Source organism: Amia ocellicauda, chromosome 9 (genome assembly GCF_036373705.1).
Source record: "Amia ocellicauda isolate fAmiCal2 chromosome 9, fAmiCal2.hap1, whole genome shotgun sequence".
In the NCBI taxonomy this organism is placed as follows: domain Eukaryota; kingdom Metazoa; phylum Chordata; class Actinopteri; order Amiiformes; family Amiidae; genus Amia; species Amia ocellicauda.
The window spans coordinates 6,647,857-6,672,295 of NC_089858.1; the positions used below are offsets into that span (position 1 = coordinate 6,647,857).

The window sequence follows — 24,439 nt, forward strand, 5'->3', positions numbered from 1 at the left end:
TCAGGCCCGTAAATAACTCGAAGGAATAGTGGATATATTTTAAGACGGTTGATTAAGAGCTGAGAGTGAGTGGGGGTTTTTGGAGACGACGATTTCAGTGAAACTTGTTGAGCGTGTTGTGGGTGTTGGGTGTTGGTGTGCACAGCTGTATGTGGATTTATAGCAAGGAAGTGTATTGGGGAAGAAAATGATGCTTGCACAATGTCTTTTTGGCCATTCAGTAAGATTATTACACAGATAATAACAGCCTGCAAGTTGTTTTCCCTCATGTCAATATAAACACATATATCATACTCCAACAGTAGTGTGACAGAAATGGGCCTCAGCAGAAAAACAACAGGACACAATCGCTCAAATCACATGATTGCATAGAGTCTGATATAGAAATAACTGGGGCAGAACAAAGAAGTACTTAATGTGTGTTCCTGCCCCAGGGCTAGACTCTTCTGTGTTTCTAATAAGTTAATCGCTGTAAATAAAGTTTGATTAAGTAATAACGTAACAGATCTTTAATAAGGGATCTCCAATGCCTGCTGTTGGGTAAGGACATCGAAAGAGGTAGGACAGCTTTTACAAATGAATTGCAGAGAGATTGTCTGAGTGAAATATTGCAGCCACATGTGAACTTTGAAAATATCCACATCTGGATATTCTTTTCTTTTTCTTTGCATCTGGAAAAGAGATTCCAGTTCAAAGCCATCTTCCTCCCTCACGTGAAGGACAGTTTAAAGTAAAATCCATTCCCGATGCTGCCGTTACCCTGGAAATCTTCTTGGCAGATGTTTTGATAACCCTTTTATTTCCCCACCGAATCGGAGTAATCAGTCTCACTCCACTATCTAGCTAGACCTACTGGTCCTCAGGTATTAGACACTGCACCTCTTTGATGCTTATGTATTTTGGGATTGACCATGATTTGTATTTATTTATATACACCCTGCTATTTAGGATCACCAGTTGTTAATAAGGGGATTTCAGTCATAGTCTGTTAATGACAAAGCTAAGATTGAAACCTGTGATCTCTGGGTCACAGAGCTCAAGCTGAAATCTGAATGAAGGCCTTTACCAGTGGAACCATTCTAAAGTTTGATTTAATGTTATAGAGTATTACTTTGTGAATTTATTCAAAATATATAAGTATATGTTACTACAAGTTGTGAAGTTTTGTTCGGGACAGCTTCCTGTTTCTTCAGTTCTGCCCAGTTGTCTATGCGGGAATGGGAGCTCTGTGTTGCTGTAGTTTTCTCTCTGCTTTATTTAACACGGGCCATGTGAAACAGTTATTCCAGAACAAAAACATCTCCGGGAAAGACTTCTCCAAGAGGATTGCAAGAATTTGTGGTTAGGAACTATGTTGGGGTTTTTCACTCTACTTCAGAAATACCGTGGGGCCCTAGAGCACAGAAATTTAGATGTGAAGGAAGAAGGACAGCTTTTCACAAGATAATTGCAAACCGAAGTGGGAAGACATCCACAAAATAACGGCAAACTGGTCCCAGACAGCAGGGAAGTGGGTTTTTAGTCATAAATGTAGTCACTCAAGAAGAATGAATAAACTGCTGCCTGACACCGTGGGTTTCTCAAAATGAAGAATTAGATTTGCTTTTCTCCTCCTTAAACTCCAGTAAAACTCTGTTGCTATCCACGTCCACAATGCTAAAGACATTAAGGAAAAGAGGTCAGAGCGTATCCTATCAATGTTTTATCCCTTTTTCTGATTTGTTTTAGTTGTTCAATTGCTTAATCCTACATAAATCAGAAGGCTAGTTTAATTTAATGCACCATTTATTTATTTTTTCGAAGTCCTCCTATGCTAGAGTTCCAAGGCCTTATAATGACCTACAAACTAAATCCTACACCCCCATAATCTACATATGGTCAGTGTACTTTCTTTTCTACATTCCTGAGTTTGAATGCTTTATAAAAAGGCAATTGTGTCTGCCTAAACTACTGTAATAAATAACTGCAGTGGAGCAATATTTCTAAGCTAGACATTTTATTTGAATGAGTTTGTGCTTTGTCAGGAATTGTATTGAAACCCACAGTTGCATTTCATATAGACAGCACCAGTTTTTAACACTACTCTGGGCTGTTGATCATTCCCAGCTTTTGAACAATCTTTTATTTTCTTACCTGGAGTCAAATGGCAGTGTTTTTTCGCCACTTTGTACAGCTCAGCGATCTTCACAAATCAAATTGATGTCATGTTTTTTTTAATTTATTTTATTTCTTCTAAAATATGAATACCCCCTGCCATCCCTTACACACACGAACACAGGCATGTCAAAGTATTGAACAGTTAACTTGGTCCGAAGAACCTATCAAACAGATGGATTTTAGCTCTCATTTAGTCGTACACAGGCACGGCTCAGACACTGCTTCCCTGTGTTTGGAAATGAGAAAAATCCTGGAAAGAACATAATCAATATTACCTGTCTTCACCCCCCAAGTAAGCTGTGTTTAGAATAGAAGCATCTCAATGCCTTTAATACATTAAAGAGATTAAGGCAGGGATAATAATTAAGATGTTAAACACAGTTTTACATTCAGTGTGAAAGCAGGGAAGATCATTTTGCAGTACTGGATAAAACAATGTCCCAAACCTATATCAGGTAACTTGGTGCTGATCTTTTGAGTGCTTTGGGTGTTTAGAACAATGTCACTGTTCATCTGCATAAACAGGCAGTGTAGAGAAGTCAGCCCAAGAGATGTGAAGTCTCTCCAGTTGTAGTCAGAGATCTCCAAGTTTTAGTGCTGCTGGAGAGTCAAAATTAAGTAAAGCAATGAGTTATTGATGATCTGAAGACATGCCTCAATACATTAACATCAACCAAACTAAACCTTGGTCTAACTAAAACAGTATTCCTGACATGATCGCTATCCTGTGAGAACCCCCCTTCAAGCAATTGTTTAGCTTATGTTTTGGATTATACTCTGTATTCGTTACTTGATGCCACATTCACTAAAACTCCTCAGCATCATTGCATGTGTAATCTATATCAGATTACCAACCACAGAAAAGACAGCTGTGTATAAACACATTCACATTGGGTATAAACTATTGTAATGTACCTACCACTAATAAAATAAATGAAAATATGTTTGTGGCCTATCAAAAAAAAAATAAGTGATAGAATTTATCTTTCATAGTGTAAGCTTGAAAAATAAACGTACAAAAAGAAAATTGCAGACTGTGACTCTTAAATAAACATTCTCTATTACTGGGATGCCTCTCAGCATATAGGGCCCCATGTTACTATCTAAATAAACTAGCAAACTAAACTGAAAGTGGTGGGAAAGATTTACAAAGTCTTTTGTGCAGGCAAAAATATTGTAAAAATATGTTTTTAACCTGAAAGAGAGAAAAAAAATTAGCTCTCGGTTCACGCATAATAGCTTACAATGGCTAAAGCTGAGTGGAACCTTCTCTCCGGGGACGTGGGGAGTTGGGGCTCTGAAGCGTGGCACGGGTTGGCTGGGGCGATGGTATGGTGGCCTTCTGCCTCTGGTGGCCTCAGATCTTGAATTCTCGAGCTCCCCCACACAGCCTAACCAATGTGCAGACTACTGTACAACCACAACTTCCTGAACAGGTAGTCTGAACACTGGGCAGGCGGGGCGGGCCGCTGGATCTTGCCAGGGTAGTAGTCCGTGGGCAACCTCCGATTATACTCTGCCGCGGCACATAAATCCGCACTAACACTCACAAACACTCACACACAGACACTCGTAGACACAGGCAGTGGTGCAAATGGGATTCCTCTCCATTTTCTCCAATTCTTACAGATCCTGTCGAACTTCTAGTCACTAATTCTATAGAAACCAGAGCTTAGAAAACATGAAACATGAGCTGCAATAACATCAGCTCCTGGAAGCTGACAAGGTTGTCCACAGGTACCTACTTGGGAAGAACAAGCAAAGCAGGAAAAGGAAATGTAAAAAAAAAAAAGAATGTAAATGGGTTAATAGTAAAATTCCTGAAAGTCACCCATTTGGTTTTCACTGTTCTTGTTCTTGTTCTTCGGATTTTGAAAATGAATTATTAGCTAAACTTGGAGAGATTTAAATAAACCAAACTTCAAAACTTCAAAAAATAAATAATAATGATAATCTAATTCTGAATTTCAATGTCAGAAGTAATTCTACGACAAAATGGGGGGAAGAAACATTACAGAAAAACACCATTATAGTACCAAATAATGACAATATGTCACTTTGCTTTAAGAGTGTCTCCTTTTTAAAAATACATTTTGTCATTGCACGACCCATTTATACTCTTCCCTTTGCATCTCTATACACTACACACTGAAAAAACAGGATTTGGGCTGTGATTTTTTTAGAAAATAAAATAAATATTTGAATCAAGTAATTAAGAAGAGAAAGCTGTGTTTAAAAAAATATTTCAGGTTGTGTTTTTCTTTTTTTACCCTAAAAAATAAATGCTTGGAGTATTAAGAAAAAAGAAATGAAACATGAGAAAACGTACCAGGTAATAAATAAAAGAATAACAAAATTGGCTAGAAATACTCCCAGGCTGCGTTTATATAAGTCCTTTTATATACAGTAAGTTGTTTGTATGACACATCTAAGCATATATTTGGAAATGCTGAGGTATACACACCCAGAGGCACCTCTCTCTCACACACACACACATATATACGACACTTCTGAGTCCTGGAAAAAAGCACTCGGCTGATTTTCAATAAAATTCACAGCTTTCCTGTAGTGTTCTGGTAGGAAGAGAGTGGACATAAGCCTTGAAATTGAAAGTAAAAACTCTCTCTCTCTCTCTCTCTTTCTGTGTCTCATACCCCACTGGTAATCTTAGTTCTACAGTCTAATAATTGACATGGAGAGGGTTAATCACATAATGTGCCAAAGCTAATCCATTCACAGATACTATCAGAAAAATCAGCAAAGCCAGACAGTTATTTTATAAAAAACAAAACAAAAAACTGCACAGTCAGTCAGATGGTAACCAACGATTTGACTTGAATTTGTCTGCCTTTTCCTGTTTATTAATGCTGAGAGCAGCTGGTGAACAGCGTGTCCATTCAAACCACAAACCATGGCTGGTCACTTTTGGTTTGTGCTAACTGCATCTCTGAATATTCAATTTTAACTGCTTGGTTTTCTTATAAACTCTAAGATAAAAAAAAAGGAAATTAAAATACAATACCTGGGTAATCTGGTGAAATACAAAATGAAAAATTAAACAAAGCTGAACAAATAGAACGCAGTTATTGCTTAAAACCAGACAGCTGCCTGTTAAGTTAAGTTCCTGTGACTTAAAACAGCCTATAAAATCTAGCCTGCAAGCTGGAAGAAAACATGACGGTACAACATGTCCATGTTAGTCTTCCCAGCTTTTGCCGATGAGGTAAAGAAGTCAAAATGTTTGTTACCAACTGGTGTCTGTTTGCCGCTCTACGTCGGAGGGGAAGGCAGGCGAGGAAAAACCGAAGCTACAGTCCAACGCGTCAGTGAAACAAACGCATCTAAAAGCAACGCGCAAGGTCAAGCTCCTGCAATGGAAGAAAGAAGAAAGGAAAACGTAGTGTTAGAAAGGTGTCCGTCAGCAGGGCAGTGGTCCACTGGTCCACTTTCTCTCCTCCTTCTGCCACTGTTGCCTTCTTCCCTCACTCTCACTCTCCCTTAGTCCACCTGAAGACTGGAGATGCTTGCAGCCAGCGCAGAGGAAGGGAAGAGGTAGTAGAGGGATGGTAGAGGGGGTGTAGGGGGGGAGGTGGTGATATTTGATGGAGGTAAAGGGTTATGTGAGAGGAGGGCAGTGGAAGGAAAAAGAGATTAGTCCCCCCCTCACCCCGCCAGGCTACAAACCACCCACCCATCCAAGCTGTAAGTTCTTCTTGGCGTGCCTAAAAAAATAAAAAAATAAATACAAATATTTTTAGAAAAAGGAAAATAAAAAAGAAACATCTGTGCCTTGCCGCCAGGTGCTGTTTATCTCGTGGAAGAGAGTAGATCGATTTTTTAAGAAAGTAAAACTTTTGAATGAAAAAAAAAAGGAACGATACTATTCAGGCGCGGAAGAAGAGAAAGCGTTCCACATCCCTTCTCAACGGCAGTAAGAGCAGTTGTAGGATTGACGTGGCACAGTTCTGTTAACCAACTTTCCTAGGGAGAGAGAGAGCGAGAGAGAGAGAGAGAGAGAGAGAGAGAGAGAGAGAGAGAGAGAGAGAGAGAGAGGAGGTGGGGCTTTTCATCTGGGTTCTGTTTTAAAAACTTTTTGGTGCTTTTGAGGAGGCAGCAGGAAGTGAGAGGTCAGAGGTCAACAGGAAGTGAGACATATTAAGTTGCCCCATGGGGGAGGAGAAGAGTTGGGGGGAGAGGGGGGAGGTCGGAGTGTGCTCGGTCGGCGGTAGTGTTCGGGGGGCACAGAGGGGGAGTTGACATTAGAAGCTCCATGACTTTGTAGCCAGTGAAGGAATGTCGGAGTTTCTTGGCTGGGATGGATGGTTGTAATAACTCCAGATGTGCAGCACTGTGGTCTGTTGCCTTCACTCCTGTGTTTTTTTTGTATGTTTTTTTTTAAGCTGATTTCCTTTCCCTGTCGTGAAGCAGACTGAATAAAGAGACCTTTATCTCAGGCAGGGACCCCCCCACCCACATTAGGGTGATGGTATAGGGGGAGTTGGTGTGCGAGTGTGTCTGGAGGGAGGGGTGGGGGGTTTGAACACTTGAAGAACAGGAGCAAAGTTCACTTCCTTGGTAGATTTCTGTCAGGGTGCTGGGAGGGAGCGGGCGGCGGGGAGGGGATGTGGGTCAGCTCCATGAGTCTGCTGAAGGGTCCGTGTAAAACTACCTGGGTTTGTGCAAATTTAAATCAGGCGTGGTACCAGCAAATCGTTTCTTTGAAAGTAGCAGACGTTACAGCTTTGAGGAGGGAAAGTGGTTTCAAGCATCGCCTGGGCTGAAAATGAACAATGTTAGAAGGAGTTTGAGAAGACACCTCTCATTAAATCCAGTTTATTTTAAGGCTGAATTCTGTCTATGAATTCATTCAGCTGGCAGAGTAGAGAGCTCACCGTTACCTTAATTTTGCTCTATCTCTATGTGGATTCAGGATAAGATCGGTCATGTCTCTGGCATTTACTTAAAAAATATATTTTTTTGCAATTTCCTCCTAAAAGATGACGGTCAATGGCCTTTGGTACAGCAGTGCTAAATACACTATGAGGCTATCAAGTGACACCCTTCTCCTTGTTCAGTGTCTTTAAATACTGATTTTGTCATTTTGTGCCTTGACGTTAAATCTGCAATTGATCAGGATGATAATCGATCAGCATGGCACACTGCAGTCCTTAGACCAGCTTTGTTGGACAGATGAAGACTGCTTATAGGCATCCTCCAAGACAGACTACGGTCCTCTACTGATCACACTGCAAGCCAAAAGCTCAACCTCCAGAGTCCTCCAGAGATATCTGTGCTACACAGCCCAACACGCACTCCAAGAGGAGGGCTTCAGACTGACTGGCATTTCAAAATAAAAGGAGAATGACGCACTGGGTAGACGTTTTTTACATTCGGAAGTTAGCTCCCTCGAATTATAGTAGCTAAAAAATCATATTGGGTGATATGTGTCTTATATTTACCCATTGCACCGCAGGGCTGGCCACAATGTATAGTGAAGTGCGAGGAGGATCAGATTGCTGGTGGAAAGCCCCTGCTCACACGGGCTCAAGTATACGTGTACTTACTTGGAGTAACAAACCAATCCAAACCCAACATACCACGCTAAATGCCAAGGTTGCCCTCCGTTGTCCATAGCTCACTGCTGATGGGGGGGAGGGGTCCTGGGTCTTCAGCTTAGAATCCAAGGTGGTCTGCAGTGGGATGGAGAGCAGTGTGTTTGTTTTAGCTATGGTTTCTCTTGTTTTTCCTGAATGAGAAATCAAAGTGGAGTTGCTTTATTCCCAGTGGAGCTGGGTCAGCAGAACTGCAGGTAGGCAGCCAGGCTAGACTGAAACAAGGGGAAGGGGGGGACTTTTTCCACTGTGAGTCTTTCAGCCGGGGTTTAAACCCACTGAGGGCCAGTTCAGTGCTGATAGCTTGTCTTCTGACAGACCAGACTGGAAACGCATAGCAGCACTTGCTTTTAAAGGAAGCATCATCCTTTCTCTCTGTGTGTCAAAACTGTCTAACAGCAAACTTCTTAAAAAAAGAGAGAGAGAGAGGAAAGGATCATAACTTTATGAGCTGCTCCCCAAGTGAGTAGAGGAAATGGACAATTGTGTTTATTGTGGGAAAGATCCAACAAAGTGTTTAATTTCTTTCCTACCTACTTTCCCCTCAACCCCTCCTTCTGTACCTCACACTCGGGATGGCCCGGCACAACCCCTGCACACAGCACAGAGGTCTGCGGGTGAGAAAGTGCAAATATCCTGGAAATGCTCTGTGAATCTCACAGACAGAGTGGCATACTGTCCATCTGGAACATGATTGGCCCTGTGTCAAAATTAAAGAAGCATTTCAGGATCTGGCAGTGCTTATTTTTTTTATTTTTACACAGATCAATCACTTTCAAAAGTTTTCTGAATTTGCATTTTTGCAGTTTTTTAAGTAGTTATTTATTTATTTATTTATTGGCATTAATACTGTTTTATAAAATATGCACCAAGACACAACCCCTGATTTCCTTTCCAAATTGTTTCCAGTAGAAACGACTGCAAGACAGTTGGATTTTTACAGCTTGGAAATAACAAGCTGTTGTCACCGTATTGAATATCTCCAATATCTCACAGTTAACCTGCTATATTACCTTTCACCAGCATTTGCAATGTGGAAAAATCGTCTCGTGCAATTGAAACTCAAGACCCACTGCTTAAATGAATAATTTAATAAATCTGCTACAAATATGTAACGAGTGAGATGATAGAGAAGAAAAGGAAAAAATGAAAAAAATACGAGGATAAGAGGGCATTAGACATCTTTAAAAATATTCCCTAAAAGGACAGATTAACTACACAGTAATGCACCTCTGTCTTTTTTTTATCAATTTGATAAGACAATCTCTTCTACACTAGACTGTCTGGCCTCTTTATGTAGGTGTAACTTGAATTCTGAATTTCCACTAATTACAATGTTAGGCTTTTTTCAGGAGAAAGAGAAGGGTCTGTTCTTTGACTTTGCTGCCGTGATGGATGCATGGGATCTCCACACCACATCTGGTGTCGCCGGACCCACTCTTTTAGAGGAGGGTGAGATAGTCGTCCTGAGATATCACACAGACAGTTTCACTTTTCACAAAACCCGCTGCCTCAAAAAGTGGCATAGAAAGTCGGGGCACTTGGATTCTAGGGGTAGCAGTTGTTGACTGGGGGGAGGAGGTCGGGGGGGAGACTTCTTAAACCGAGACGAAGAGCTCTGCCTAATTTAATATCCTGCCTGCTGATTAAATGAACTTGTGCAAGGGGGGTTATTTCTTATCATTTTTCTAAACTTCATTAACCTCTGAACTGTAAATTGCAACCAGTGCTTCCATGTGATGGCCTTTTGGGTTTCCCCGGTTGAAAGCAGAGGAGAGAAATGTGCATGGCGAATATATATCATTTTAGTTTCAATAAAAATGTTGGGAAAAAAATCCAGCTCTTCAACAATTGAAAGATTTATGTGACACATTAAAACACAGGTGCAAATGTAGCTTGATTGTAAAACTTATACTGCCCAATGTGTTTTGCTTATTTATGGCTTGTGGCGGACGTAGGAATAAAATAAAAGTGTTCCACTCCCTCTCCAGACGAAATCCCACAGCTCTTTATCTACACAGACGAAATCCTGCAGGCGAAAAAAGAAAACCGCAAAGGGAACTTTGTGAATAAATAGGTCGTTTGAACGAAGTCAGAGTCATGTTTTAGGGCTATTGTGGAGATTTTATCTGTGTAGATTAACATGCGTTTGTGCCCTGGATATGTCTATCTACATCCCAGATTTTGCTACAATGAATAGACGTGTTTAGATTAGGGCAATTCCCAAATGTCCCGTGCTTACATTCAGCATTTCTGAGTGTTTGAGAAGCCTGATTTTCAAGTTGTTTTCTTAATGGCAGTGAACCATAACAAGTATAAGAAGAAAAACTAAAATAAGTAAATAAAAGACTGAAAACAATGTTCTCCATTGGATGTTCATATTTACAGTCATGGAAATGTGCCCCAGAACTAAGACTTTACAGTAGTCAAAATCTGTTCCAAGATATCTGCAAATATACAGAAGAAACCCATAGGAATGAAATAGGTGACAATTATAATGATATCGCTTTAAGTCCATGAAATCAGTCACCTATCAAATCAATACTGTTTTTCCCTTGATGTTTTACGTTTGTTTAACATACAAACTGAGAGATTTCTCCCTGCCCTTTGTTTTGGATGGCTGATCTTCTGAAGTGCATAACTACTATGCAGTCCTGTTTTACAACGAAATAAAAAAAGGTTTAAAAGTAAATGCGCCACATGAGGGGGCGACGTTAAATAAGGACTTTATTATGAAAGCCAAATGTTCTTTGATGCTTCAGAGTGTTATATAACACACCCAGACTTTCATAACATCCTGTGTGCTCCCCATTAACTGCAACCTTTTATTAAACACAATCCTGGCTGTTTGGGCATTTTCTGACTCATTTATTTACAATGGGGATTGTTATCAGAATCGTGTTGCTTCCCACCACTGGTCTGGAGAAAGGCAGTTTGTCTTCCAAGCAATACTTCGGTGCCACACATTTCTGTATACACGAAACCCTCACCCGCCTGACAGTGTGTCTGTTTCATTTCCAAATAGAAAGATAATAATTTCACCTCAGTTTAATACCAAGAAATAGGCAGTCACCCAGGGGACTATGTATTATTTCAAATTTTGCAAAAAGAAAGCACAAAGCAAATAAGACCCATCATATGTTCTCAGCATTTTCAAAGTGCACTTTAAATTCCACAAATGTGTTCTTGTGGTGTTGAAGAAGATCTCTTGTGAAATTAAAACATTGTTGTAGTGGGCTGTAATGAACAAGGATGTAAAGTTCTCTGTGCTTACATCTGGTACGCTTTAGATTCAACCATTTTTGTGTTGTGTATAACAGTAAGTACACCCCCCCCAAAAAAAAAAGTGAAACTAAATACACATTCATACACAGTGATATTTCACAAGATAGATACTGTTATTCATTAATAGCTAAAGAACTTCATGTTTGACATCATTCACTCTTGAAAACTCAATTTTTTTTAAGACTGGAGGCTATATTTTGATGGAGAGATCGGATGGATTGAGTTCACCCATTTCCAACGTTCCTCAGCGCAGTCGTGCAAGGTAACTTGACACGTACCGATGAAAAAACATTTAAAACAGTTATACATATTTTTTTAGGGACTCACAGCAACTCCTTATTATTATTCAGGATAAAGGCTTTCTTGTGGTTCTGCTGTCAAAACCAAGACTTTCCTTCATGAGACTTACGTCTGAGTCAGACTTTCAAGATCTCAAACCAAATCAAGCCTCTTGATTTGAATAATGAAAAACACACAAGCCAATACAGGACGCTGCCATTCAAGTTTGTCCTGCTGATACATGAAAGTGCTTGTGCATCAGTCTTTTCCACTGGCCTGCTAAATGGTAGACGCTTTACATTACTGATTGCAATGCATAGTGCTTTCCCTACGATGTAATATTAAACATTTCTACAGATTCTGAAAATTGTTTTACACCCAGCTTTTTTTTCCAGCCATTAAAAACACAGGAGGATAGATTCATCAATGTCTAAGATGCTTTGGCTGAGTTTGGCCTAATCAGTTTAGTTACTAACGCTGTTTTAGTTGACCCCTTATGCGAAGAAGGGAAAGTTTGAGAGATGAGGAATTAAAGTTGGAAAAAAAAGAAAGAAAGAAAGAAAGAAAGAAAGAAAGAAAGAAAAAGAAAGAAAAAAGTTTTGAAATGTGCTACTGGCCCCCTCCCAAGGCAAAGACTTTTCGGTAATGAGGGGTTAGCAGTCGGCTTATTGTTCCCAGATGTTGCCTGTATTAGAGGGAGCCTTTGAAGCAAACCCAAGTCACCAGCACTTTTCAATCTAGTTTTAACAGACAGACACAGGCAGTTCCTTAAAGTTACAGTCCCCCCCTTTGTGAGAAGTCAAGGGACCTTCATGAAGGGCTTTTGTTTCCTCAAGCACCCCAGCATACCTACCTATACCTACGTATCTACACCTATAAATGCACTTATGATTTACCGTGTTTCGGTAGGAGGGTTTGTGGTGGGTTATGAATGGAAAGCAAGGAAGGAAAATAAATGTGAGGCAACAACCCATCTTGACTGACTCAAAGTTGACTCAAACATAAAAACCCAAACCTCCAGACCTCACCCAAACTCTATCCAAATCCAAAAAGGCAAATAACAACATCTATATTCCAACCAGGGGCACCGAACAACACAAACTGAAGCAACAAGCGTATCCCAACTCGGGTAACCCAGAAGAACCATTATTAGAAGTTACAGTTGAATGGGAATATGAAACTCTAGCCCATAGCCATCAATCGAATGCCTAGACTGGGTTTTGTCTTTTATTTCATCAGTGCCGTCAAACAAAACTTTAAATCTGTAGAAAAGGCAAAAGAACTAGGTGATTGTTTTATTCATTTCCTATCTCAATTAGCACTCTGCATTGCCTGAAACAAGCTAAGATATGTGGGAATGTGTTACCAATTAGATCACTATTTTTTAATAACACATTTTAATTTTCCCCCCAGAGGATCCTCGAGCTGTCAATGATTAGGAAAGACTTAAAGGAGCCACTGCAGGGCGATGTCTTTGTCTGTCATTTCATTTCTCATTCGTTGACAATCCTGTTCTTTGTATCCTGCGAGGCCCTCTGTTATTGTTACTGTTTAGATCGCTATCTGGCTGCTCACTATTCCAGAAACACAGCTTCTGAAAAGCCTTGTAAGCCAGATTTGGAGGAAGCAGCAAGATTACGGGAATTAACATGGCGTAGCCTTTGGGAGAAATCCTGGCGACGAAAGCCAGAGCATCATTGGTCTACTTCCCCATCTTGTTTCCTCTGATGGGGAACCTGCTGCTAAAGATGTGGGCCTACAGGCACTTCTGCTGCACTCGAAGAGTCTGGCCACTTAACACCTTCTACACTGGAGACTCCATGCCAGGGTTTGGAGTTTGAGGACCAGGGACCCTGTGCTGTAGGGGGCCCCAGAGGCTTGTGCTCAATACCAATCACATGGCACTGGAGTTGAGAGATCCGGGCCCTCATTTAGTTTCTTATTTTACTGGTTCTGCAGAGTGGATGCCTGTTTCAGCTATCATCTATCACCACTTAGATCTAAGAATCTCATTTTCACTTTGGTCTATCCTGAACAGCAATTCATAATAAGTGTCTTGAGAGTCTTGAGAGGCACATTTAAACATATGCAGCTATTGTTGCTCTGTGTGCTAAATGATGTCTGGAGCCCCATCCATAGTGTTGTAGACATTATATATATATTTGTAAGTCGCCCTGGATAAGGGCGTCTGCAAAGAAATAAATAATAATAATTACATCGCTCAATTTGCTTAATTGAATATCTTAACGCTACAGTGCTTACCCATGATGTCACAGTATTATTTGGTGTTTATTTTTCATACTGAACACTGCCCATGCAGGTATCCTTAGTCTTTATTCCTTAGTATAGCTGTCTCCATAACAGTTTAGCACATTACTGGCATGTGTTTTTCTACCCAATTTGATTCAATTATTTCCAATTTCACAACTACACCAATTCTTTGGTAGAGATAGGATTCTTGTCAAGAACAGAGTCCAAGGAATCTAAGGCTCTTCAGAGTTGCCAATAATGAAGTCTTAGACTTAAAAAAATGCCTACAATTTACACCATGAGATACAACAGAAGAACGTAAAACTGAAGAAGAAAAATAAAATATTAGACAGTCCTCTGAAAATTGTCTGGAAGAGAGGTCTTCTAGACACCATCTGGCACACACTAGGTTTTCGTCCCCCTTTCCCTCTCGCTCTCTCTCTCTCTCTCTCTCTATGTGATCTGGCCAGACTGAAGGAATCTCGCAGCCGTAATTCCCCTCGGAGAGCGCAATGCTGCCCGTCATCCAGCTGGAAACGGCTCACAGTCTCGGGACCCTGGCCAGTCACGGTCCCTCTCGTTCCCCAGCCGCCCCCACTGAAAAAACAGCGGCTACAGGGCATTCTTCGAAAGAGCCTGGCGATCCCTGAACCCGCTGAACCTTTCTTCCCTTTTACGAAACTCCAGAGAGCTTTACCAGACAACGGGCAGCCGTGCTCGGCCATATGTGCACTGCCTTCGAAGGACACAAGCTGTGCAAAAGTGGCGTCACAAAACTCAGCGTGTGCCCGTTCGCAACATCCAGCAATTCCACTGCATCATTGTCCGTTTTTAGCACAGACAGGAACAGCAGTTATACTTTTTTGCCCACCAACAGGCTGTTGTGGATCCCGTGCTTGTGTCCTCTCTCTCCACGGTTTTAAAGAATGACTCTATGCTGCCATAAATAATATTTGTCTGTTTCACCCTTTCTGATGGAGTGCAGCAGTGAAAACGAGCCAGGAGACCTCATGAGGTCGATACTCCCCAGTAGCAAAGCAGTTACACAAAAGATACATTTATAGATTTAATCTCCACAGAGGGGAACACAGTACTTGAAGGCTACATGTTTCTTTTTCAGTGTGGTGTGGGATTGTCAATTGTGTTGAAATTGTTAATTTGTAATTGCATGTAGAATAATTCAGGATTCAGTCTTTTGCGTACAGTTTGATCGCAATTGTCTGTAGTTTAACATATTTTGTTATATGACTTGTGTCTCTCCAGTAATGCATAGGTTGTGAATAAAATTGTATTTTGTTGAAAAAAGGATTAGATTTTCTCAGTAGGTGTCAAGAATGAAGAATGTTTTTTTACATATAAGTTATTTCCCACAACCCTGATGTGTAAAATGTTGAGGAACATGGCCACTAAATGAATTTGGAGTTCCCTTCCGCGGTGGCTGTTATTAATTATGAAAAGAACATTCTTTCGAAGCTGCATGTTCACACAACTGGCTCAACAAATTAAAACCCAGAGACAAACAGGAACAGGCAGTCTGAATGTGACACACTAACCACTCCGGTGGAGGAAAAAATATTTTATTAATCTAAATTTTAGCTTTGTGCTTGATATTTTTCCCTTTTTGGAGGGATAATTAGTATAATAAGCTGCTTTGATCACCTCTGTATATTATTTCAAAAGCTACAGAAAATATAGGAGATACAGTGTGTACTATTTAATTTTAGTTTGGAGAGTTTTAGACAAACACCTCATTTTCTTCTGCATATTCTTACTCCAGTTCTCTCTCTCTCTCTCTCTCTCTCTCTCTCACTCACTCTCTCCCTCTCTCTCTCTCTCTCTTTTGTCTGGGGAACACTGCCAAAACAATATACAGTAAAAAAAAAAAGTTTTAACTGAACTGTAAGCTGGATGATTTTCAAAGATGTGACTCACAGAGACACATGACCACAACATGTTTGACTCTTATACAACACCCCAGAAAATCGTGGGGGAATACGGCTGGGGAAAGTGTTTGTTTGGTGTCGCTGAAGATTAGCCACCCTGAGGTCGTCCTTTGCTTTAGTGAGAGGCTCCGAAGTCAGTTACTTTCCATTTTAATGAATTCCAGGCTGTGAAACATGGGACCTTCTTCCTCTGTCTGTCTGTTTCTCTGTCTCTCTCTCTCTCTCTCTCTCTCTCTCTCTCTCTCTCTCTGTTCTTGTGTCTGAACTGTCTTGTGCTCCCTCTGCAGGAGAAAGAGAAGAAGTACATGCTGCCAGTGGACAACCTAAAGCTGAGGGACGTGGAGAAAGGCTTCATGTCCAGCAAGCACATCTTCGCCCTCTTCAACACCGAGCAGAGGTGATGTCAGGCACAGACTGCCCACTAATATCGCAGTCTAATGCACCAGCCCATCCCCCACACGGTCCACAGGGTCTATTGGTATACAGCCTAGCATTTGATTACCTCATTTAAGTAATGATTTGATTTAATTTGAACTGCTTGGACAGTATTCCCAGGTCTGGATTCTGATGTTGAGGATTTAATGCAAATGATGAAACCTACAGGTCTGAATAATGCATTTGGCTAACCCTGGGCTAAATAGCTTCCCTCACCAGCTAGCGAAACACGTACTGTCCTAGAGGGAACACTCGTCCCCAGCAATGATTCATTGACCAGTCTGAACGAGGTATACCTGTCCATGCCTGTGTTTTTAGAAACTGTTGCCCTTGGTGTATTTGGTGATGTAACTTAACAAACAACTGTTGCTTTTCAAATTAGCCATTGCTTGTTTCAAGGCGCCCCATGTAGGAGATAGAAAAAGGGGACACTTTGGGAGATGGAGGGAAATTTCCTTCTTGTCACCCTATGTGGTACAAACCACACCGTGCATCCTCAATTTCACTTTGAGCCCAGTGGGCTGTGTCTGTGGTGTCATGGCTGCCCTGCTTCGACCCACAGGAATGTGTACAAGGACTACAGGCAGCTGGAGCTGGCATGCGAGACTCAGGAGGAAGTTGACAGCTGGAAGGCCTCGTTCTTGCGTGCCGGGGTTTACCCAGAACGCATTGTGGTAAGAAAAGGGGGATGTCTGCTCACTTCTCTGTATCCCCAAAAACAACATCTAGTTTAAGATAAACAGGATTTTCCAAGAACCAGTACTATTGTCTGATCGCTTACTACTGACCTTGATCGTTTACAAACGTCCTAATGTGCAAATGTATAAATGTATTAAAATATGTATAAATATATTTTTTGAAATCCTACTGGTGGAATGAGATGGGGCAAGGGCGTCTAGTTTTGCATAGATGAACATGACAGCAGTACACATAAATCAGGGATTTATGTACTTCTGAGAATGTATTTTCTATAAATGTGATAATATTGTAGCTCATGTTGTCGTGTCCATGAGCACTGAAACCAAGGAGTCATAGTCTTTGTGTGAGAGAAAAAACTTTCATGTTGTCACTTTGATTGCGATGTATCCCTTACAGCAGAGTATGTGTATTTTTATTATTATTAAAGACCATGTAAAAGATATGCACCTTACTGCCTTCCTAGACAGATAATAAATCAGGAGAAAAGCTTCTGTGCTGCCGTGCTGAAGAGACTGTTAGCGCCCTTGATGCTCACAGCACAAATGAACAGCAAGGTGATCAGTGTGCCCACACACACGCTCTGATTACCGTGTTTTTCCCAGCCTCAGCCACATATTTACAGAGACCTGTTCACCCCCGCTCTTATGAACAGCAGTCTTATTCAACAGCACGGCCGCCCAGGGGCCGTTGGCAGCTCGGGGCTTTGTTTAATCAAGTGAAATCAACAGCTCCCATTCACTTACATAATAATAATAATAATAACAATTATTCTAATAGGGTTCATCTAACCGTCAAATGTCTTAATATTTGAAACACCAAACCCATCGAAGCCTGTATCCATCTTTCACATTGGACTAATATGCTCTCTCTCTCTCTCTCTCTCTCTCTCTCTCTCTCTCTGCGCTTCTTTCAAAATGACAGGATACGGGCAAAGTAAGTAGCCTTGCTCTTGGGGATACAGGCGTATCTCCAGCCCTTTGTGTTTGCTTTGCTTTCTAATGTACTGGCCTGCTACCTCTGTCTCTTTTCCTCTGGATGGTATCTTTTCATACATCTTTTTAGCTCAGCACCCATATATGTATATGTTTGGTGTGGAAGGTTTATAGAAGGCATGCATGGGGATGGACTATTTCCTTCTTTTCCCTTGCCTTTCAAAAACATGTTATGCAGTGTCAATTTGAGTTAAAGAATGTCTCTGCCTCCTGGTCACCATCTCCTTCCATCACCAAACTACTACACTCCACTATATAAGATAAATTAAACTGCAGACAACATCTTCCACAAGAAGAGCCCAGTTATGCCATTCCAGCATGGGTCTGAAAGCCATAGATCAAGAACTTAGCAGGGACCAATAAGTTAGATATATTACAACTAAGGTACTCAAATCCTTTTATGAAACAATAGCAATAGTACAATAGCCATTGTGTGTAGCATATTAAACCACAACCACTAGCCCAGGGGAACAGAGCAAAGCTATTTTTCAGAAGCTTCAGCAAATGCATTTTCATAAAGAATATTTGTCAATCTGATGATGGCATTCCTTATTTTTCCCTTATTTTGTATACCTTAAAACTCACCGAACACAAAAGCTGCCTAGCTCAGACAATAAATCAGACTTATAGACTTATTACTCATGAACTTTTCATGGGGATCGTTGATGATGTCACACTGTCCCACATATCAGCACGCTTTGCACAGCATGTCTGTGGGGACTCTTCAGGTTTTGGATGCTTCAGGCAAGTAGTCCGCCACAGAGAGAGACTGTGCAATGAAACCCAAGCTCTGTGAGTGTGGGCACGGATTTACACAGGAAAAAAGACTGTTTCCTCTTCTGCCAATTCAAAGTGCTGAATAAGCAAAATCACAGTTAGTAACACAGTGATTTTCCAGCAGATGTATTTGTCTTCATTTCATCACTTTCTCATTGACTTTCTGTTTTATTTCTTATACATATGCATGACCTTCTCCCTGTTCTACAGATCTGTAGATCTAAGTCTTGTCTTGCCTTCTTGTGGTATCACTGTTTGTTTTTCTGGACAGTATATGTTTATGAGACATTATGATTTATATGTACCTGACACACCTGTGTTGGCCTATGATGCAAGACAGCCTTCTTCTTACAGGCAGAAATATTGACACAGACCTAATTTTACATGTACCCTTTCAGAAGAATGTTTCATTTTCTTGTATCTCTGAAGGACGTCATGTATTAACACACATTACTTCATGGCTGGAATTTCTGTCTGATGTGGCCATTTCAGATTCTGAATCATTAAATATTGAGCTGAAATATGTGAAACTAAAAAAAAACTAAACAACAAACTAATTGGGAGCTTGTAAGACCTTTAATAATATGCACACTGGTTTCATAAGCTGCCTTTTGACAGGGTTGACAAAAAATGTGTTGTTTTAATGTGTGTGTGTTGTGCTGTCCCTCAGCAAAGCGAGTCTGAGGAGAATGGCTCGGACAGCTTCATGCACTCCATGGACCCTCAGCTGGAGCGGCAGGTGGAGACCATCCGCAATCTGGTGGACTCCTACATGGCCATCGTCAACAAGACCGTTAGGGACCTCATGCCCAAGACCATCATGCACCTGATGATCAATAATGTGAGCGCCTCTCTTCTCCTCCTCCCCTGAGCTCAATCCTTTTCCCTGCTTTTGTTTTTGTTTTCTAATCCAAAACGTTTGCTCCAAATTCTGTAACAGATAACATTTTTAACAAACATCTGTCTCTGTCTCTCTGTCTCTCTCTCTCTCTGGTATCCAGACCAAGGAGTTCATCCACGCAGAGTTGCTGGCCAACCTGTACTCGTGTGGAGACCAGAACACCCTGATGGAGGAGTCGGCGGAGCAGGCCCAGCACCGTGACGAGATGCTGCGCATGTACCACGCCCTGCGGGAGGCGCTCAAGATCATCGGCGACATCAACACCACCACCACCAGCACGCCCATGCCCCCGCCTGTCGACGACTCGTGGCTACAGGTCACTGGCCAGCAGTCCGGCAGGAGGTAGGCGTGGTAGTAGTCCGAAGCACTGGTACCAAGGACCTGACACTGGTCTGTATGGCAGTGAAGAGGGTAATGTGGTGATTGGGTCTAGTTCTGGATTAATGTCCAAAGGGCTCAGTCCCTCCCAGTGCATGTAGTAGTGTTGTATCTATTTATATACACATGGACCCATTATTTTCACAGATATTTTTGCCATACTGGGGAACTAACATGTTTCAGTCTGGCTGCCTTCAACAGTCTAACCAAATATCCTCAACCCTGAGCCTCGTTATCCCAGAGTCTGCTGTTGTTCTAATGGAGACCACTGATGTTTCCCAATTGAAAGTGATGTGTTTAATTAGTTATTTATAATTGTTTCTTAGTTGATTACAAGTCTCACAGGGGTACTTGTCAAATTCAGTCCAAACACTGAAAAGTAAGCAGCCCTACAGTTATAGTCTGGGCTGTGGCTCCCCCTGGTGTGTAAAGGGGGAACTGCTTTCTGATCATTGTTTATAGATCATCAGCAATGTTTTTCAACCTCTTGGATACCTTAAAATCAGAAACAAATCATTAAAGTTTTGTGGAAACTTCCCAAAAAATAAAGATTCTGTTCCTTTTATTACACAAGGGAATATCCGATATATTTATATTATCCGACAATAGGGCCCCATTCACACATAACTGGCCATGATTTCAATGTTATCCAGCTTCTGCATTAGCACGTGACCCGTATGTGTCTGTCTGTCTGCCCGTCCCTTTGTCTCCAGGTCCCCAACCTCCAGCCCCACTCCTCAGAGGAGAGCCCCGGCGGTGCCCCCCGTGCGTCCCGGCTCCCGCGGCCCTGCCCCAGGCCCCCCCCCGGCTGGGGCCCCCCCTGTGCCCTCTCGTCCTGGAGCATCCCCGGACCCCTTCGGAGGACCCCCTCCGCAAGTCCCCTCCCGCCCCAACCGCGCTCCCCCTGGCGTCCCCAGGTGAGTCACACAAGCAGAGGCCCGATCTCTGTGCTCCTGGGACAGCAGTCTTCATCCCGGCCCCACACTCGGCTCAGCACCGCAGTATTGATCAATCATAGGAATACTGATAAACCTATAAACCATAGTCATATATTTACTATGCATAAAGTGAACTTTCTGAAGTGTAAATCGGTACCTAATACAACACCTAGGTTAGAGGGTTATTATATGTAAACTTTATAGTGATGTTACTATTGATTTATTTATTTCTGCAGAAGGTTAATGCAGAGGCAGACATATCAATTATGGCATTTAGAGTAATAGGAAAAATATATAGTGTAAAATAGAAATTCAAAACAAAACCAAAGAGTATAATTCCAATTGTATAAACTGGGAATGGGAGGAGGAGTCAAGCAAAGACAAAAGCTGAAACTCACGTTTAGGAGCTTCGGTGTGGAGATTGCTGTCTTTCATAGCTGCCAAAGGGGCTTTATTTTATTTTTTATTTTTTTCTAGCAGTGTTAACCAATGTTTTATTTTGTTTTTTGTTTTTTTTCAGTGACCCCAAAAAAATGTAGTAGTAATTTCATGCTTGACGGTTTCACTGAGGTATGAGCTGTTAATGGTGATTTCAGTAACGTACGCGGTTTTAATTGTTCTCTTCAGTATCAGTATTGTACAGGCTCTCTGGCCCCTCATTTCTGATCCCTTGTATCTGTCTGTTGTTGAGAGCGGCCTGTTTGGCTTTTGGGTTGGCCCTGTCAGCCTTCTAACCCCCCCCCTGCCCAGGAGCAGCTGGTCAGGAGAACACTGCTTCAGATATGTCTGCCAACCCTCTGTACCTCCAATCGCCCCGCCAGCCCTGAATTGAACCCCCCTGTGTCTCTGCAACTTTTCAAGCTCTCTTATCCCACCCTCACCCTGTCCAACCAGTCCTCTTCTTCACAACACCCATGAAAGCACCAAGCTTTCCGATTGTAGAAGAGTGAAGGCAGAGGAGACAGGGTTACATACAGGCCTATTTTCTATTTTCTTTTCCAAATGTACATGATCTAACAATACAGAACTGCCACATTTCACGGCTTATCCTCTTCAGAGGGGTAGCCTGTCTGCCATTGGTGACAAGGGTAAGACCAGTATGGACATTTCCATACCAAATTAACTCTATACAAAGAGGGGCCTTCCATCCACGGGTCAAGGCAAACAGGACGGCCCAAGAAAACTGTACCCTCTACTATACCCTCAAACCTCAGTCCCCAGAGGTGCAGTCTGGATTCATACCTGTGATCTCCAGTCTGTAAGATTATATCTAGGACTGACCGCTTCACATTTATTTGTTCAAACACAGATCAGACAGATCAGACATTTCAATCCAGTTTCCCTTCTGTGGGTCAGATTAAACAACTTTCCCCCGACTCTTGTATTGATTTTCAACTGATGGTATGTTCTAATTTTTAAGCCTGAATATGTTTTCAGCCGAATTTAACAAGAACCCAGAATACATGCATGTAAGAGGGGGTGAACACACAGAGTTAACAGTTTGCAGTCTCCCCATCCCCAACTTCCCACTTAAAACCACATTTGAATCAGCGTAACACCTGGCAGCATTCAGATGGATTTCCCCTGGCATATCTCAGCTATATTTCATTATATAAATTGTGTAGAATTAAATTAGAATTTGGGCCAAAATAAAATAACAAACTAGTCTGTGTCCAATTGTATCATTTGAAGGGGATATCTATCTGAAGGATTGTCATGCCCCCCACGCCCTGAGCTCCTGGGATCTGTGTGCTGTGTTCTGTGTCAGCTTCCCATTGCTGTGTTGCCCGTACTGTGTTAACAGCCGTAGAGAGAGAGGACAAAAATCTAACCTTCTTTTCTTAACAATGCTGCTCAGCTGTCTACGCAGCCATGTGTGTGCAACTACATTACTCGAATAGTCTGGATATGGCTTATTTACAACAGGAGACACGCACAGTCCATTTCAGAAATATCGCCAAGGCCACAGAGACCTTAGATCAGCACTGAGGGAAATATACTTTAATAAGAGTAACGAGGATTGATGTACTTGGGGGAAAGTTTTTCAAATTCACTATACACTCCTCAGATTGGGTTAACTCTTTCCTTGCCTCAGTTGTGTAACTATGATGTGAGTTAGGCATAATTCTTGCAATGGCAAAATGATAATGTCTTGCCAGTGTCTTTGGGTAAATTCCTGCCTTTCTACGGGCCAGAGCTGTACGATCTTGACTGTGTGCGTTTTCCTCTCTAACCTGTGACCTTGCCCCACCCCACCCCCCACCTCCCTCCTTCTCTAGTCCCCCCCTATTGATTGAATATTATTTTTTCAGAATTACAATCAGTGACCCTTGAGGACTAACGCTAATGGTATGTCTTGTTCTTTCATACCGTGGTTTTTCATCCTCATCTTGCATGGCTCATGACTCTTTCATAACTTCTTGCCGCCACACACTGCTGCGCCTGTAACCTCCCACCCCCTCCCCAATTCCAACCCATCTGACTTCTAACCCTGAGGAGCAAGTTAGCAGCACCTCCTTCATCCATGCCAGCCCCAACAATACTAACACCAAAACATCACATGGACAGGAGGTCACAAACACCCTCGATTCTGTCAGGGGGTAGCAGGTGGTGGGAACGCATCATTCTGTTCTTCAAATGTCTCTCCTGATCTCGGAAACATTTGGAACCTGGTTCCTCAGCCCACCTGGAAACATAAACTAACAGGCTGCCTCCGCCTGGTGTGGTCCAACTAGTTGATTCATAGGATTGTATTTTCCTGGAAAGGGTTCCATGAAATTGACACAGGGATCATTTAGCTCTTGAACATGAGCAGCAGTGCTCAAGTTTGTACTGGTAAGAGTGCTTCAATAGGTAATGAGTCTTCCTGTCCGTGACATTGAGATAGTTTATTTGGTGTTGGGATTTCCTCTTGAAAAGTGGACCGGTAATGAGGTTAATGGGACAAAACATAAAGGAACTGAAGTTTGAAACACTTACGAATCTCCATGCCTCCATGAATGTACCCCTATATATATTTTTGGGGAGGGAATATCAGGCCACCATTTACAGACTCATGTCCAAATTCCTATGGATTTCTCCTAGAAATAAATTGTTAGAAAAGTCTGAGAAATCAGGGAACCTGCTCTTCAGGTTGAGGTGCTAAATTAGCCCCTTGCTTATCATTCTACTCTTCTCAGAGAGCTCAATGTCAGGAAACAATTTGGAAAACTCTGGATCTGCCCAGTTGCAAATTCAGGTCCTTAACCCCTGCAAAGTCTTCTGGTTCTTATCCTATTTGAGATCTAAATGATTTAATTGAACTAGCATAGTCACTTGGAAAGAATGGCTTCGAATCCCCAATGGATACCACAAGAACAACACCTGAATATTACACCAGTGTTCTTCAAAGCTGCTCCTCCAGGACTAGAATGTTTCTGGTTTTCACTCAACCTGAGCTTTGTGTGTTAAAATTAATGAATTATTCACTTAACTGATCCACACTCATCTCATAGGTCTAATGCAGGTGCTGATTTATAGAGACCCATACACTGCAGATGCACTGGATTTGAAGAATACTGCCTTATGTATTTCTTTTGACTGCTGAAATTGATCACATATGTACACCCTAACATAAATATCAGCCATAACCTAAAACCTAACCCTGACCTTCATTCATGGGATCAACAGCAGAGTTTTGAGAAAGCTGTAAAATCCAGGTATTATTCCTGTGGTGTTAGTCACTTGTGATTACATGGACGTATGACCAAATACATGAAGAGTAAACATGAACACTGTTTATACATCTATAACA

The 24,439-nt window shown here is 41.7% G+C and overlaps 1 protein-coding gene and 1 long non-coding RNA gene across 5 annotated transcripts in view; one reads left to right on the plus strand and one right to left on the minus strand.

Annotated features, from left to right (window-relative positions):
- dnm1a (dynamin 1a) overlaps positions 1 to 24,439 on the plus strand; it is a 101,255-nt gene that overhangs the window by 70,534 nt on the left and 6,282 nt on the right. For 3 of the 4 annotated variants that reach the window (XM_066712861.1, XM_066712860.1, XM_066712862.1), the window contains 7 exons: positions 15,814 to 15,923; positions 16,524 to 16,635; positions 17,582 to 17,593; positions 19,100 to 19,270; positions 19,431 to 19,672; positions 20,422 to 20,625; positions 22,959 to 22,995. In XM_066712861.1, coding sequence (XP_066568958.1) covers positions 15,814 to 15,923; positions 16,524 to 16,635; positions 17,582 to 17,593; positions 19,100 to 19,270; positions 19,431 to 19,672; positions 20,422 to 20,625; positions 22,959 to 22,980 — 873 coding nt within the window. In that variant the 3' untranslated portion in view covers positions 22,981 to 22,995. The remainder of the gene's footprint in view (positions 1 to 15,813; positions 15,924 to 16,523; positions 16,636 to 17,581; positions 17,594 to 19,099; positions 19,271 to 19,430; positions 19,673 to 20,421; positions 20,626 to 22,958; positions 22,996 to 24,439) is intronic. The other variant, XM_066712863.1, reaches the window with a different exon arrangement.
- LOC136758473 (uncharacterized) lies at positions 2,006 to 6,208 on the minus strand. Its single transcript, XR_010819969.1, has 3 exons — positions 5,849 to 6,208; positions 3,402 to 5,525; positions 2,006 to 2,757 (listed from the first exon to the last, which is right to left on the minus strand). It is a non-coding gene; the product is annotated as an uncharacterized LOC136758473 (long non-coding RNA).